Source organism: Onychomys torridus, chromosome 22 (assembly GCF_903995425.1).
Source record: "Onychomys torridus chromosome 22, mOncTor1.1, whole genome shotgun sequence".
Lineage (NCBI taxonomy): Eukaryota > Metazoa > Chordata > Mammalia > Rodentia > Cricetidae > Onychomys > Onychomys torridus.
The window spans coordinates 11,378,817-11,391,747 of NC_050464.1; the positions used below are offsets into that span (position 1 = coordinate 11,378,817).

The 12,931-nt window shown below is 48.7% G+C and overlaps 1 protein-coding gene across 1 annotated transcript in view; it reads left to right on the forward strand.

Moving 5' to 3' along the window:
- Positions 1 to 3,972: 3,972 nt before the first annotated feature.
- Mad1l1 (mitotic arrest deficient 1 like 1) overlaps positions 3,973 to 12,931 on the forward strand; it is a 288,272-nt gene continuing 279,313 nt past the window's right edge. Inside the window, exons 1-2 of the mRNA XM_036172339.1 lie at positions 3,973 to 4,035; positions 7,101 to 7,264. Coding sequence (XP_036028232.1) covers positions 7,115 to 7,264 — 150 coding nt within the window. The 5' untranslated portion in view covers positions 3,973 to 4,035; positions 7,101 to 7,114. The remainder of the gene's footprint in view (positions 4,036 to 7,100; positions 7,265 to 12,931) is intronic.

The window sequence follows — 12,931 nt, forward strand, 5'->3', positions numbered from 1 at the left end:
TGGCTCAGGAAGACACGTTTGGGTCACTCCAAATCCCACGTTCCAGCATCATAGTGGTTTAAGTTTTTATAGCAACAGAAGGAAGTTCTGGGTCAAAGCCTTTTTTTTTTTTTTTTGAGACAGGGTTTCTCTGTGTCACCCTGGCTGTCCTAAAACTCCCTCTATAGACCAGGCTGGCCTTGAACTCACAGATCCACCTGCCCCTGCCCCCTGAGTGCTGGGATTAAAGGCATGCACCACCACCCAGCAGTCAAGGCACCTTTTAAACACACTGGAACACATTAAATAGACAGTTAAAGCCAGGCAGAGAAATCTCAGCTGTATGCCTCGGATGTTATCTGATGACATTTAGCCTTTTAGTTGGTGGATTTTAAAGGTTGTTAAGTTAATGCAGCCCAGAGGTTTTATCTGTTATTCACAGGATGTTAGGTCAGGCACAGAGGTGGGTGAGGAATGGCTATTTACGGAGGCTGAACAGCCAGAGATAAGTTTTCATTAGGCCCCAGACCTGCCACCTCCCAACCTCCTGGCAAACACTGGAGCTCTAATCAGTCAATCAGCGCTGCAGAAGGGTCAGTTGAAGATACAATGGCTTTTTGGAAACTTTATTATTAAAAGATACACTGGCCCAACAGTGGTGGCACATGTTTTGGCAGGCGGATCTCTGTGAGTTCGAAGCCAGCCTGGTTTACAGAGCAAGGTCCAGGACAGGCACAAAAACTACACAGAGAAACCCTGTCTCAAAAACAAACAAACAAACAAACCAACAAACAAATAAATAAATGATGCACTGTTAAGCCAGGACAGGCACCAGCACCAAAACTACACAGAGAAACCCTGTCTCAAAAATAAATAAATAAATAAACAGACAAACAAACAAACATAATACACTGTTAAGCCTGGTATGGAGGTACATGCCTTTAATCCCAGTTCTGGGATAGTCAGGGCTAAAGAGAAACCCCCATCCTGAAAAGTAAAAAATAAACCAGGAAAAGATATACTGCAATGGTATCAGAGATGCACTGTTTATACTGTTGTCTAGAAGGTTCCATCTTCAAGGATGGGAACAATGTTGCCATCAGTTAGGGTTGACCTGCCTTGCCCTCCATGCTGCTCAGGAAAGAGCTCCATTTCTCTTCTGGCATGCAGCGCCTTGGGGTAACTCAGTTTGAATTTCCACTGGACGCAGGAAAAAGCACATAAGACTATAATAGTTCAAGACAACACTGTAGAGCTGGTTGTGTGTGTTATCAAATGATGTTACAAATGATGTGGGAGGCCAGGGCAGAATGACCGAGAGTTGGGTAATTTACCAAGACCATGTGGAATTAAAAGAAGTGCTGGGAATGTACTTTAGTGGTAGAGTTCTAGCCTAGCAAACAAAAATGAAACAAAAATCCCAGGCTAGGCATAGTGGCCCATGCCTTTAATCCCAGCTCTAGTGAGGTAGAGGCAGGAGGATCTCTGTGAATCTGAGGCTAGCCTGGTCTACAGAGGGAGTTCCAGGATAGTCAGGGTGAGACCATCTTGGAAAAAACCAAAACCAACCAAACAACAAAACCCAAATCCTACCCAAACAAACAGAACACCTGTAGTCAGACTTTTCCTGTTCCTCCTGCCAGCTCCCAAATAACCACTCAGAGTTCATATTAATTACAAAAGCTCATCCAATAGCTTAGGCTTGTTTCTAATTATCTCTTACAACTTAAATTTTTATTTAAATTTTTATTAATTTACTTTCTGCCTTGTGGCCTTATTACTTTTATTCTATACTGCCCATGCTGCCTCCTCTCTGTCTGGCTGGCGACTTTCTGAATCTCTGCCCTTCTCCTTTCCATCATTCTTTCTGCCCCGAAAATCCTGCCTAGTTATTGGCCATTCAGCTTTTTATTAAACCAACCCAAATGACAAATCTTTATAGGGTACAAAAAGATTATTCCACAACAAACACCAGCTGGGCATGGTGGCACACACTTGACATCTCAGTGTGAAGAGAGTCATTGTCACAGGCTGTGTCCTAACAAGCTAGGTTTGGCCGCTTGTCCTCAAAAGAGCTGCTGTTCGGCAGTGGTGGCACATGCCTTTAATCCCAGCACTCGGAGGCAGAGCCAGGCGGATCTCTGTGAGTTCGAGGCCAGCCTGGGCTACAGAGCGAGATCCAAGACAGGCACCAAAACTGCACAGAGAAACCCTGTCTCGAAACAACAACAACAACAACAACGACAACAAAAGCTGAATCCATAGTAAATCAGAAAAAGGAGATTTACTCAGTGTGGCCACAATGGGAAGAAGGACACAGAGCTTCAGGCTATCCCCAAGTCTCAACTTCAGGGACCTGACACTGACATAGGTAGGGCTAGGGTTTCAATAGAAGGCAAGAGGTCGGCATAAGGAAGGAGTCTGGCTTGGGTGTGGTCAGTTCCATCATTGTCTTAGCTCTGCATCTTTCCTCACCTTCAGCTGACAAACTATAAATCAGTTTTGTGGAGATAAGTTCTTCCTGTGGCTGCCCCAAGGGCTTCAGCCTTTTCTTCTTTTGGGAGGATATCCTTAGGAGGAGTCTAATGTCTTAGGGTCCTTTGTTTCAAGGATCTGATAAACAAAAAGGCAGGCCAGTTTCAACAGCACTCAGGAGGCCGATGGATTGCTGTGAGTTCCAGGCCAACCTGGGCTACACAGTGTGGTCTAGGCTAGCTTGGGCTACAGAGTCCGATTCTGTTTCTTTATTCCTGAGCCAAATATTAATGGTCATGTCCTGGAAACACAGACTTATGTTACCCCAAATTCCATGTTTCCGCATGGAAGCATTGAGGAAGTTTTCATAGTAACAGAACAAAGAAAGTTATGAATCAAGGAACTTTAAAAATACATTAGTGGTGGTGCTGAAAAAATGGCTCAGGGATTAAGAGCACCCGCTGCTCTTCCACAGGACCCAGGTTCAATTCCAAGCATGCACATGGTGGCTCACAACCATCTGTCACTCCTATCTCAGGGAATCTGTTGTCCTCATCTGGTCTCCAAGGGCACCATGCATGCACATGAAACACTCATACACAAAATAAAATAAAACGAACAGACAAAAAACTAGTGGAAACATGAAGTAGGTGATTTCATCAAAGCAGAGAAATCCCAGCTAAATGCCTCACGTGCTATCTGATGACTCTGAAGCCTTTTAGCTGGCAGAAACTGGGTTTTGTTAATATATTCCAAGAGTTCTTCTTTTTCCTTCCTCCTCCTCCCTCCTTCTTCTTCTTCGTTTTGTTTTTTTTCGAGACAGGGTTTGTCTGTGTAACAACAGCCTTAGCTGTCCTGGAACTCGCTCTGTAGACCAGGCTGTCCTTTAACTCGTAGAGATCTGCCTGCCTCTGCCTCCCCAGTGCTGGGATTAAAAGCGTGTGCCACCACCGCCCAGCTCCAAGAGACTTTTATCCATTAGTCACAGCATGTTAGGGCTGACACAGAGGCGGGTAAGCAATGGGTGTGTAGGGAGCTAAAGCTAGCCCAAGACAAATCGTCATCAGGCTCTGGACCTGCAACATAACTGAAGTCAATCAGCCAATCCGCCTTTGCAGACACAATACTCCCCCCCCCCGCCCCGGAATTCTCATTCACAGAGGAAAGAAAGAGAGAGAAACAAGCTTGCCAACCAAATCTCAAAAACATTGCCCAAGTCAAAACACAGCAACCCGGGTATACATAGTAGCAAGATTCAGGGGAAATTCAACTTCCTTCAAATTTGTTCCCCACACATTACGGAGCACTCAGTTACGGTGGAAGAGCATCTTGTGGGCCAGCGGGGACAACCGGGCTCGGCTTTGGTTCCAGGTCCCTTGGCAGGACGCCGGGGATGTAGACTAGCTGTTTGTCCTTACGCGCAGTAAACTCTGGACGCGCCAGTGGCGCACGTACTGCATTCTTTACGGTTCGTTTTCCTTAGATCTCGCGAGACCCCAGCGGAAGTCTCGCGAGACGTGGGCGCCGGCGGAGAGGAGGGAGATCCGAGCGTCAGCTGCGGCGCCGGACTGCTCGGCTGAGGTTAGTGACAGAGTGGCTGGGTTTGCGTGCCGGGTCGCTGGGCGCGCTGCCGGGGTCGCAACGAGGAGGCCGTGGGACGGAGCTGTCCGCCGCGATCGGGCATGCACCCAGCCCGGGTGGGTTCCTGTCGCGCGCCTCCCCTTTGCAGGGTCTCGGGTGTCGCGCTCCGGGGGCCGGGGTGCACGGCCTCCCACCCGTGTGTCCCGCTGCAGGACGCGGGGAGGCGTGCCTGGACAGGGAGTGGGGGGCGGCGTGGCCTGTGGACCGAAGGGTTCCGCCGTCGGAGTCGGGTACCTCCTTGGACCCCGTAGGTCCGGGAGATCCAGCTCCACTTGACAGTCTTGGCGGCAAGCCCCTGCAAGCGCAGGATCCTAGCTTAAGCCCACTGTATTCATTCATTCGTTTTTGGCGGTACTAGAGATTGAACATAGGACTTCATGCGTGTTAGGCAAGCACTCTACCACTGAGCTGTGTCTCCAGCCCTTTTAAAAATTTACTTGATTAATTAACGTGTCTGTGTGTGGGGGGGGGGTTGGGAGACGGGATAGGACTGTAAGATGCTTCACATTACCGATCTCCCTCCAGCCCCAGAGTTTAGTACATGTTTACTTAGGAACGAGATGCACAGTTGATTCATCAGCTAGAGGTTTGAACTTGAGTAAGGCAGCTCTAAAGACCTAGGCAGGAGAAATGCCCTCCCTAGCCCAGTCTTTATGGGAGGCCCCCTCCACAGATACTCTCATGATAAATCCGTGCTGCTGCTCAGTCACCTGCTCCCTGTCTTGTTTCTTCACCCCAAACACCCCGAACCTGAAAAACACTGGCATGTTTTTGGCCAGGTATTAGGATGGTCCCTGGTTGCTTATTTGTTTGTTTGTTTATTTATGGCCATAATGAGGGCTTCAAGCATGCTGGGCAAACACTCTGGCACTGCACTGCATCCCCAGCCCTCTGAGACCAGGTCTCACTAAGTTGCTTGGCTGGGCCTTGAACTTGCACTCATGCCTCCTGAGTGTCTGGGATGACAGGCCTGTGACACCAGGCTGTATGCCTCCTCTTTCAGTTTTCCCAGCCGTGACTTGGCTGGGGGCCCAACTCTAGCCTGACTCTCAGCTCACAGGCTAGCCAGAATAGTTGGTATCCTGTCTGTCCCCCATCCTCCCCCCCCCCCCCCCATCCCGGCTCTGGAAAGTTGCGGTTCTACTCAAGAGGGTAAAGTTTGAACCGGCTCCTTAGCTGCCTGTGTAGCAACATGACTCCTGTAGGTTGGAAACACAGTGTCAGGCCACTCTGGGCCAGATAGCAAGACCAAGTCTTAAAGAAGAGGAGCTCGGCATGGTAGTGTGTGCCTCTGTGAGTTTGGGGCCAGCCTGTTCTACGTGGCAAGTTCCAAGGTCAACTGGGGTTATAGAGTGAGAGCTTTTTTTAATACAACACACACACACACACACACACACACACACACACACACACACACCTGTTTAGAAACTTAAAAGTAAAAAAACAAAACAAAACACCCCCCCCCCCCCAAAAAAAAAAAACACTCTGCAAAAAGCCTGGCTTAGCCAATGTGCTGGGAGCTGGCGTGTGTAAATGTACCTAGTGAGTGTCAACATGGTACCATCTAGCATTGCCCTTTGGTTCCTTTCCAAGGTGGGTTATCACCCAAGTGGGTTTATGGGTGAGGCTTAGTTAATTGTAAGTGCTAGAAACCTGCAGGACCCCTCTTTATGTGAGCCCCAGTTAGAGGCAGTGGGAGAACTGAGCAGCATTGCTGGTACCCGCATTGCTGGGGCTGCCACCATCACCTGACTGCTGAGTGCTTGTTTCTGACTCCCAGAGGCCACTTTTGTGGTGAGTGTGGCTTTGGGAGGTGAGTCCCTGGCCCTCTGAGCACCTCCTCCCAGGAGCTGAATGTCTGCCAGTCTGGTGTGCAGACGAGCCCTCAGATGGCTTGGGGTTGAGGATTTGTATAGTATGACTGTTTTACAATCTCTCTCTCTCTCTCTCTCTCTCTCTCTCTCTGTGTGTGTGTGTGTGTGTGTGTGTGTGTGTGTGTGTGTGTGCATGTGTGCATGCTCCATGGATGGAGGTCAGGAAAACTTTGGGTATTGATCCTTGTCTACTTTGTTAGAGACACAATTTCTTGTTCATTGCAGTGTGTACAAGGCTGTGTGGCCTGTGAGCACTGGAGGATGCTTTTGTAGTAGGAGTGCTAGAATTACAGATACTTGCCACCATGCCCAGGTTTCTGGTGATTCAAACTCATGTTTTCTACTTTAGGCACATGGTGCCATGGTATGAGCAAAGGACCATGGGCTCTGGGGGGTGACGTTCAGGTTGTCAGGCTTTACTACTGCTTTTACCATGGAGTTGTCTCACTTGCCATGTTTTTAAGTTTATTTTTTATTTCTAAGTGTGTGTGTGTGTGTGTGTGTGTGTGTGTGTGTGTATGCATGCGTGTGCACATGAGAGCAGTCCTTAGGGAGACCAGAAGAGGGCACTGGGTGCCCTGGAACTGGAATTGCAGGGTAGTTATCAGCCTGATGTGGGTGCTGGGAACTGAACCTGGGTCCTCTGCAAGAGCAGTGAACACTCAAATGCTGAGCCCTCTTTTGTCCCCCACCCTCTTTTTTTTTTTTTTTTTTTGAGATAGGGTCTTTCTATGCAGTCATTGACTGACCTGGAACTTGCTGTGTAGACCAGGCTAGCCTTGAACTCAGAGATCTGCCTGCCTCTGTCTGAGTGTTGGGATTGAAGGCTATACTACCGCACCCAGTTCCTTTTTTTTTTTTCTTTCTTCAAGTCAGGGTCTCAAGCTATCCTCGTACTCATGTAGCTAAGGCTGGCCTTGAACTTCTGATCCCTTGCGTCTACCTGCTGATATGGACATACCATGTGGCATGCTTTTGTGCCTCATTTTCTCTCTGCATTGTTGGCAGTATTGGCTTCAGGTAAATGTTGAAGACATGGTGGTTGACTCCACAAGGGTCCTGGGTAGTGGGCTTTGCCAGCAGACAGCATGTAGGGAGGCTGGCTCTGACTTTTGCTTTGTCTCCCTGAAGGAGCGAGCGTAACCATGGAGGACCTGGGGGAGAACACCACAGTCCTGTCCACCCTGAGATCTCTGAATAACTTCATTTCTCAGCGAGTGGAGGGAGGATCAGGCCTGGATGTGTCCACCACTGCCTCAGGGTCCCTACAGCTGCAGTATGAGCAGAACATGCAGGTGAGTGGCCTACTGGGTGGGACTCTGGGCAAACATCTGGCCTGGGTGACTCCAAATCAAGCCCTGTGTAGTGGGTGGGTCAGCATGACCTAGGCTTGGAGGCATTTATGTGCCCTGCAGATACTTGTAGGCATTTATCACCCCAAGCAGTAGATGGAGACCAGGGCCTGCCCTGGACCATGCTAGGTAGAGGCTGCCTTGGTCACCCCTGAGTCATCTCCCACAGGGTGGCTTTTTATTTATTTATTTATTTGTTTGTTTGTTTATTTTTACTTACTTATTTGAGACAGGGTCTTACTGTGTAGTCCTGGCTGTCCTGTAACTCACTATGTAGACCAGGCTGGCTTTGAACACACTGAGATCTGCCCACCTTTGCTTCCCAAGCGCTGGCAGTAAAGGCATGTACCACTGTGCCTGGCCCCACAGAGGGTGCCTTTTGCTGGCAGAAGTTTACTGTGATGTGTAGTCTTAATTCACCTCATGCTCTAATTCCTCAGAATGCTCCAGTGGATACAGTTCCAAAGGGGCCAGGTCTCCTGGAGGAAGAGCTTCATGCCCAAAAGTTGCAGTCCCAGCCCAGTCTGGGTTCGGGCTTCTGGGTCCAAGGAGGGACCGTTGGGCGCCAGGTCTTGTATAATATTAGAGGGACCAGCCTTAATATACATTCCAGGGGCTCAGGAGAGAGAACTACTAACGGTGAGCACTATTTCCAGGAAATAGAATGTCAGCACACCGAGCTCTGTAGTCCACTTGCTTTAATTCCTCTGGCATAACATCCTATATGCACAGCTTCAGTTCTGTTCTCATGCCTAGCTCCTTTCTTGCCTGTTTCTCTCTATACTTATCTATTGCTGCCTCTAAGTTCTATCTTAATTTTCCCATCTTAATTCTGCCTCACCTAGGTCCTTTTCATCTTGTTCTTACCCAGCTAGTACTTCCCCATCTGGCTCTTCTTTATCTTCCATCTCGTTCCTCTAGTTCTCTCTTCTAGTCCTTCAATCCAGTTCTTCCCCGTCTCAGTTTGTTCCTCTCAAGTTCTCTTTTCTCCGACCTCCCGTGTCCTGGAAGTCCCGGTACATTACACTTACAAGCAGTAATCCCTTAGCAGTGCCAAGCCAGGCTGCCAGGGTCAAATGGAGGGGTGATAAGAATCACATAGAGGGGCAATAACCGTTAATTATCATTTGCAACCCCAAAGGGAAGTGAGTGACCAATGGGGAAATGAATTAACTAAAGGCTAAATTCAGGGTAATATTTAAAAAGAAGGATCTTATGTGCTCAATTTTAACCTCAAACGTGATTGGTAGAAAATGTTAATCTATACATTGCTAGGTCAGTGGGAGAAAATAAAACTGTCTTCTTTTTTCCTGTGGCTCCTATCTGTCCAAGCTATCTGCTGTTTTTCTGTAGGGTGGGGGAAAATGTGCTCAGTTGCTAGGCAACCTGTGTACAGGTAGATGCCTCTGGTGATAGTTAAAGGGAGATCTGGAACTGGAGGTAAGATTTAGGAAAGTAGGAAGTTAAGCTTAATTGGCACATTAGTCAAGCCATCTCAAACAGGTAGCCTGGATGCTTAAGTCTGTTCTTAGACGAGTACAGAGGTGTCTCTGATAAGGTACTTTCCTTCATCTAAGAATGGACCTGGCTGGATGCTGCCAATGATGATCATTACAGGGAGGCTTTAACTGGGGTTGTGGCTGAGCATAGCTGTCAGCACAGAAAGTTATCTAAATATTCCTAGAAGCAGGTTAGGTAAGGAGTTGGAGGTCTATAAAGTTAGTAAGGCTGTAAGGAAGGAGGGTCCAAGCTAAATTGTGTAAAGCTATTACTTAATGTTCACCTGACCTAGGTAGTGTCTCCTTGTGGAATTTATCTTAAATCAGGAGACTTGTTATTACTGTTAGTCCTTGAGAATGGCTAAGGGAGATATCTGATTCCAGAGGAAGCCTTTCCTGAGGCTGTTCTCCAAATACCTGGAATGTGTATGTCCAGAGAGTGATCAGTCCACACTGTTAGCCCTTTTTAGGGAAAAGTCAATTGGGAAAACTATGAAGGCACACATAATTTTCATAACAGAACACAGCTGATATATAACAAGCCAAGTAACACCAAAAACTCCTTGGAATTTGGCTTCCTCTGGAGAAATTCCTTAATCCCTCTAGATAGTGACTTTGCCACAACCAGCTGAGTTCTTATGATATATTCCTGCGGCCCACAGCAGGAGGGCAGTGCTGTTTCAGCCTTGCCTGGTCCTGTAGGCAACAGTGACCATGCCAGGCTGCTGGGGCTTCTGTGCTTACCTCTCTTTCCTGTTCTTCATCTGCTCTGGAGTGGTTCCATGATGAGTCAGGAGCTTCTTTTGCTCTGGGAGCCCTAGTGATGCTTATGCACTGCCCGGCAAAGTGGACAGTGTCTGTGAGCATTGGTGTGGTGACCGAATCACAGTTTGTCACAGTACTAGCCCGTACACAGCTTTTTGGTGGCAAGCTGTGTCTTTCTTAGTGAGAGTAGGTTGTTTATAAGTGTCCTTTTGGTGCTAAATTGTCCCCTCTCCACCCCCTTTCTTGAGTATTGAACCCAGAATCTCTCCTTTTTGTTTTTTTTTAAAGATAGGGTTTCTCTGTTTAGTCCTTGCTGGCCTGGAACTCACTTTGTAGACGAGGCTGGCCTTGAACTCAGAGATCTGCCTGCCTCTGCCTCCTGAGTTGGGATTAAAGGTGTGCTCAGAGGGGGCAGCAGGTAGAGACAGAAGGATCCCTGGAGCTCCTCAGCCAGCCTAGAGGACGGAGGACCCCTGGGTTCAGTGAGTGGCCCTAGGAAATGAGGTGGAGGTCAGCAAGGGAAACACCCAAAGTTGACCTCTGACCTCCAAGATACACATACATGCCCACCCACATGAACACATTCACATACCACACATACACACACACCCTCCAAGTGCATAGGTCGAGGGATGGGGAAGGCTTGGCCTCGGCTTATGCATCCTGGATAGTTCCTTGGTGTGTGGGATACATAGCAGAATTCCTGGCTTCTGCCCACTAGGTGTCAATTGGGCACACACCTCTAACTCTTTGTGGCAACTGGAATGTCTCTACACAGCACCAGATGTTCCTAGGGGGCTGTGTTGCCCTTTGTGGGGAACCACTGCCTAGTCTGAGGTTCTGATTTAAAGTGCGTGTGAGAACTCCAAGAATGTGTCTGGATGAGATACTGGTTCAGAAAGTGGTGCCACCTGAGGTTCTGTGAGCACCTAGGGTGTGTTGTGGGGTGGCACTTCCCTGGGCTCCTGGACAACTGGCTTGCTTGTATGTAGTCACCCTCTGGTGGGGCAGTTCAGTTTCTGTGGCTCCCCAGTTCTGGGCCTCCAGCAGTCATTCCTGTCTGTCTGCTGTTTGTCCAGGCACTAGCCAGGAGCTACGGGTTGTGAAGGTGTGCTGGAGGTCTCCGGCCAGCCTGCCATCAGGGAGTCCCTGGGGTGGATGCACTGGCAGAGTTCCTGGGCTTGGAGATGCCGTCTGTCATCTCCGAACTTGGGAATCGAGGCAGGAGGATCCCAGCAAGTTCCAGGCCTGTCAGGACTGCAGATTGAGACCCTGCCTCAATAAATCAAAACCCAGAGTTAATCACAGTGTGGTAGCATGTGTTTGTCACCCAGCTCTGCAGGGGGTAGAGACAGGATGGGCCAGCCATGACTACATAACAAGTTTGAGGTCAGCCCGAGCTGCGTAAGACTGTTATAAACCAACAGCCCATTAGCTGAGAGTCGTGGCACGTGCCTTGAACTCAGCTCCCATAACCCTAGCTATTCCACAACTACTCAGGAGGGTCCCAGGTTGTAGGCTAGCCTCGGCAACTTGGTGCAGCTACAACCGGCTGGTGTGGTTCAGTGGGAAAGTGCTGGCCTAATATGTGTGAGACAGGTTCAGAACTCCATCATCAGCACTGGGAGAGGGGGTGGGTGCGGGGGTCTAAACCTCAAATTCAAAGTAGGAGAGAGACGACCACAGAGAGGGACAAGGGCAAGTTCCAGGGCCAGCATTAGCCCAGGTTGACAACTCAGCACGGAAGTAGACCTCTGTCCTCACTCTGCGAACTATCCAGAGGGAGTCAGCTCCAAACAGCACAACTCCTGACTGGCTAGAATTTAGAATTTAGAATTGATGATCAAAGCATCGAGCCCCAGGCGTCCAGACGCCTATCTCTAGAGCGAGCGGTCAGCTCACACTGGTGTTAGCTGCCATGTTTGTGGTGGCCTGTTAGCTGTAGAAACACAAAACGCACCCTCTCTCTTCAAACAAGCTCACACAATGTCACTTTCATTTTTTAAATTTATTTTATTTATCTTTTTTTTTTTTTTTTTTTTAATTTAGGTGTGAGTGCTCTGTCTGCATGCATTCCTACATGCCACCAGAGGGCATCGCATTCCATCATAGTTGGCTGTGAGCCACCATATGGTTGCTGGGATTGAACTCAGGACCTCTGGAAGAGCAGCCAGCACTCTTAACCACTGAGCCATCTCTCCAGCCCACAGTGTCACTTTCAAATCCATCCTCTGCCTCCCTCTTCTTGCTCCTCATGTGTGCACATGCGCATACACATGTGTGTGTATATGGAGGCCAGAGGTTGGCGTTGGATGTCTTCCTCAACTGCTCTCTTCTGAGATGGGGTCTTTCTCTGATGCTGGGGCATGCCAGTTTGGCTGCCTGGCTTGCCTGGCAAGCCCCCGGGGTCTTCTTGCCTCCACCTTTCTAGTGCTGGGTTTACAAATGCTCACAGCTGCACCTGGCCTTTTTCTTTTTTTCCTTCTTTTGTTTTTTGTTCTTAGAAACAGGGTCTCTATTACATAGCTGTGCTGGGACTCACAGAGATCCACCTGCCTCTGCTTCCCAGGTGCTGAAATTAAAGGCATGGGCCACCATGCCTGGCCTATGTTTTTTTTCTCTTTTATCTGGGTGCTGAGGATCTGAACTCAGGTCCTCATGCCCATGTGGTGTCTTGGTTATTTTTCCTGTTGCTCTAATATAGTTCCTTGACACAAGCAACTTAAGAAGAAAGGGTTTATTCTGTCAAAGCAGAAGGATGGAGAAATCAAGACAACAGGCTCTTGAAGTAGCTGGTCCCATCACACCCACATCAGGAAGAAGAGAGGCGAATGCACGTTCTGCTCAGCCCTTTCTCCACTTACACAGTCCAGAAGCCCAGGAAATGTTGCCAGCCACAGTGGGCAGGTTTTCCCACTTCAACCCAAGATAATCCTCTACAGAGGCCCATCTTCCAGGTCACACTAGATCCTTTCCGGTTGACAGGTAGCTCCTAACAAGACTGTCGGACTGATCCTGGACCCTCTCCTTTTTAATCTTTCTTGCTGCCTCCCGCTCTTTTCCAAATAGGAACTCAGTGTGCAGAGTTCAGCTATTTTCCTCCCTCCCTCCCTTCCCCCCCCTTATTTATTTATAAATTTATTTATTTAAGACAGGGTTTCTCTGTGTAGCTCTGACGCCTTTTCTGGAACCACGCTGGCCTGGAACTCACAGAGACCGGCCTGCTTCTGCTGGGATTAAAGGCGTGAGCCACCACCGCCCGGCTCCTCCTTTACCCCTATTTTTTAAGGCAGGATCTTGCTATGCAGCAGTCTTGCCTCAGCCTCCTTGTACTGGGTGCTGGCCT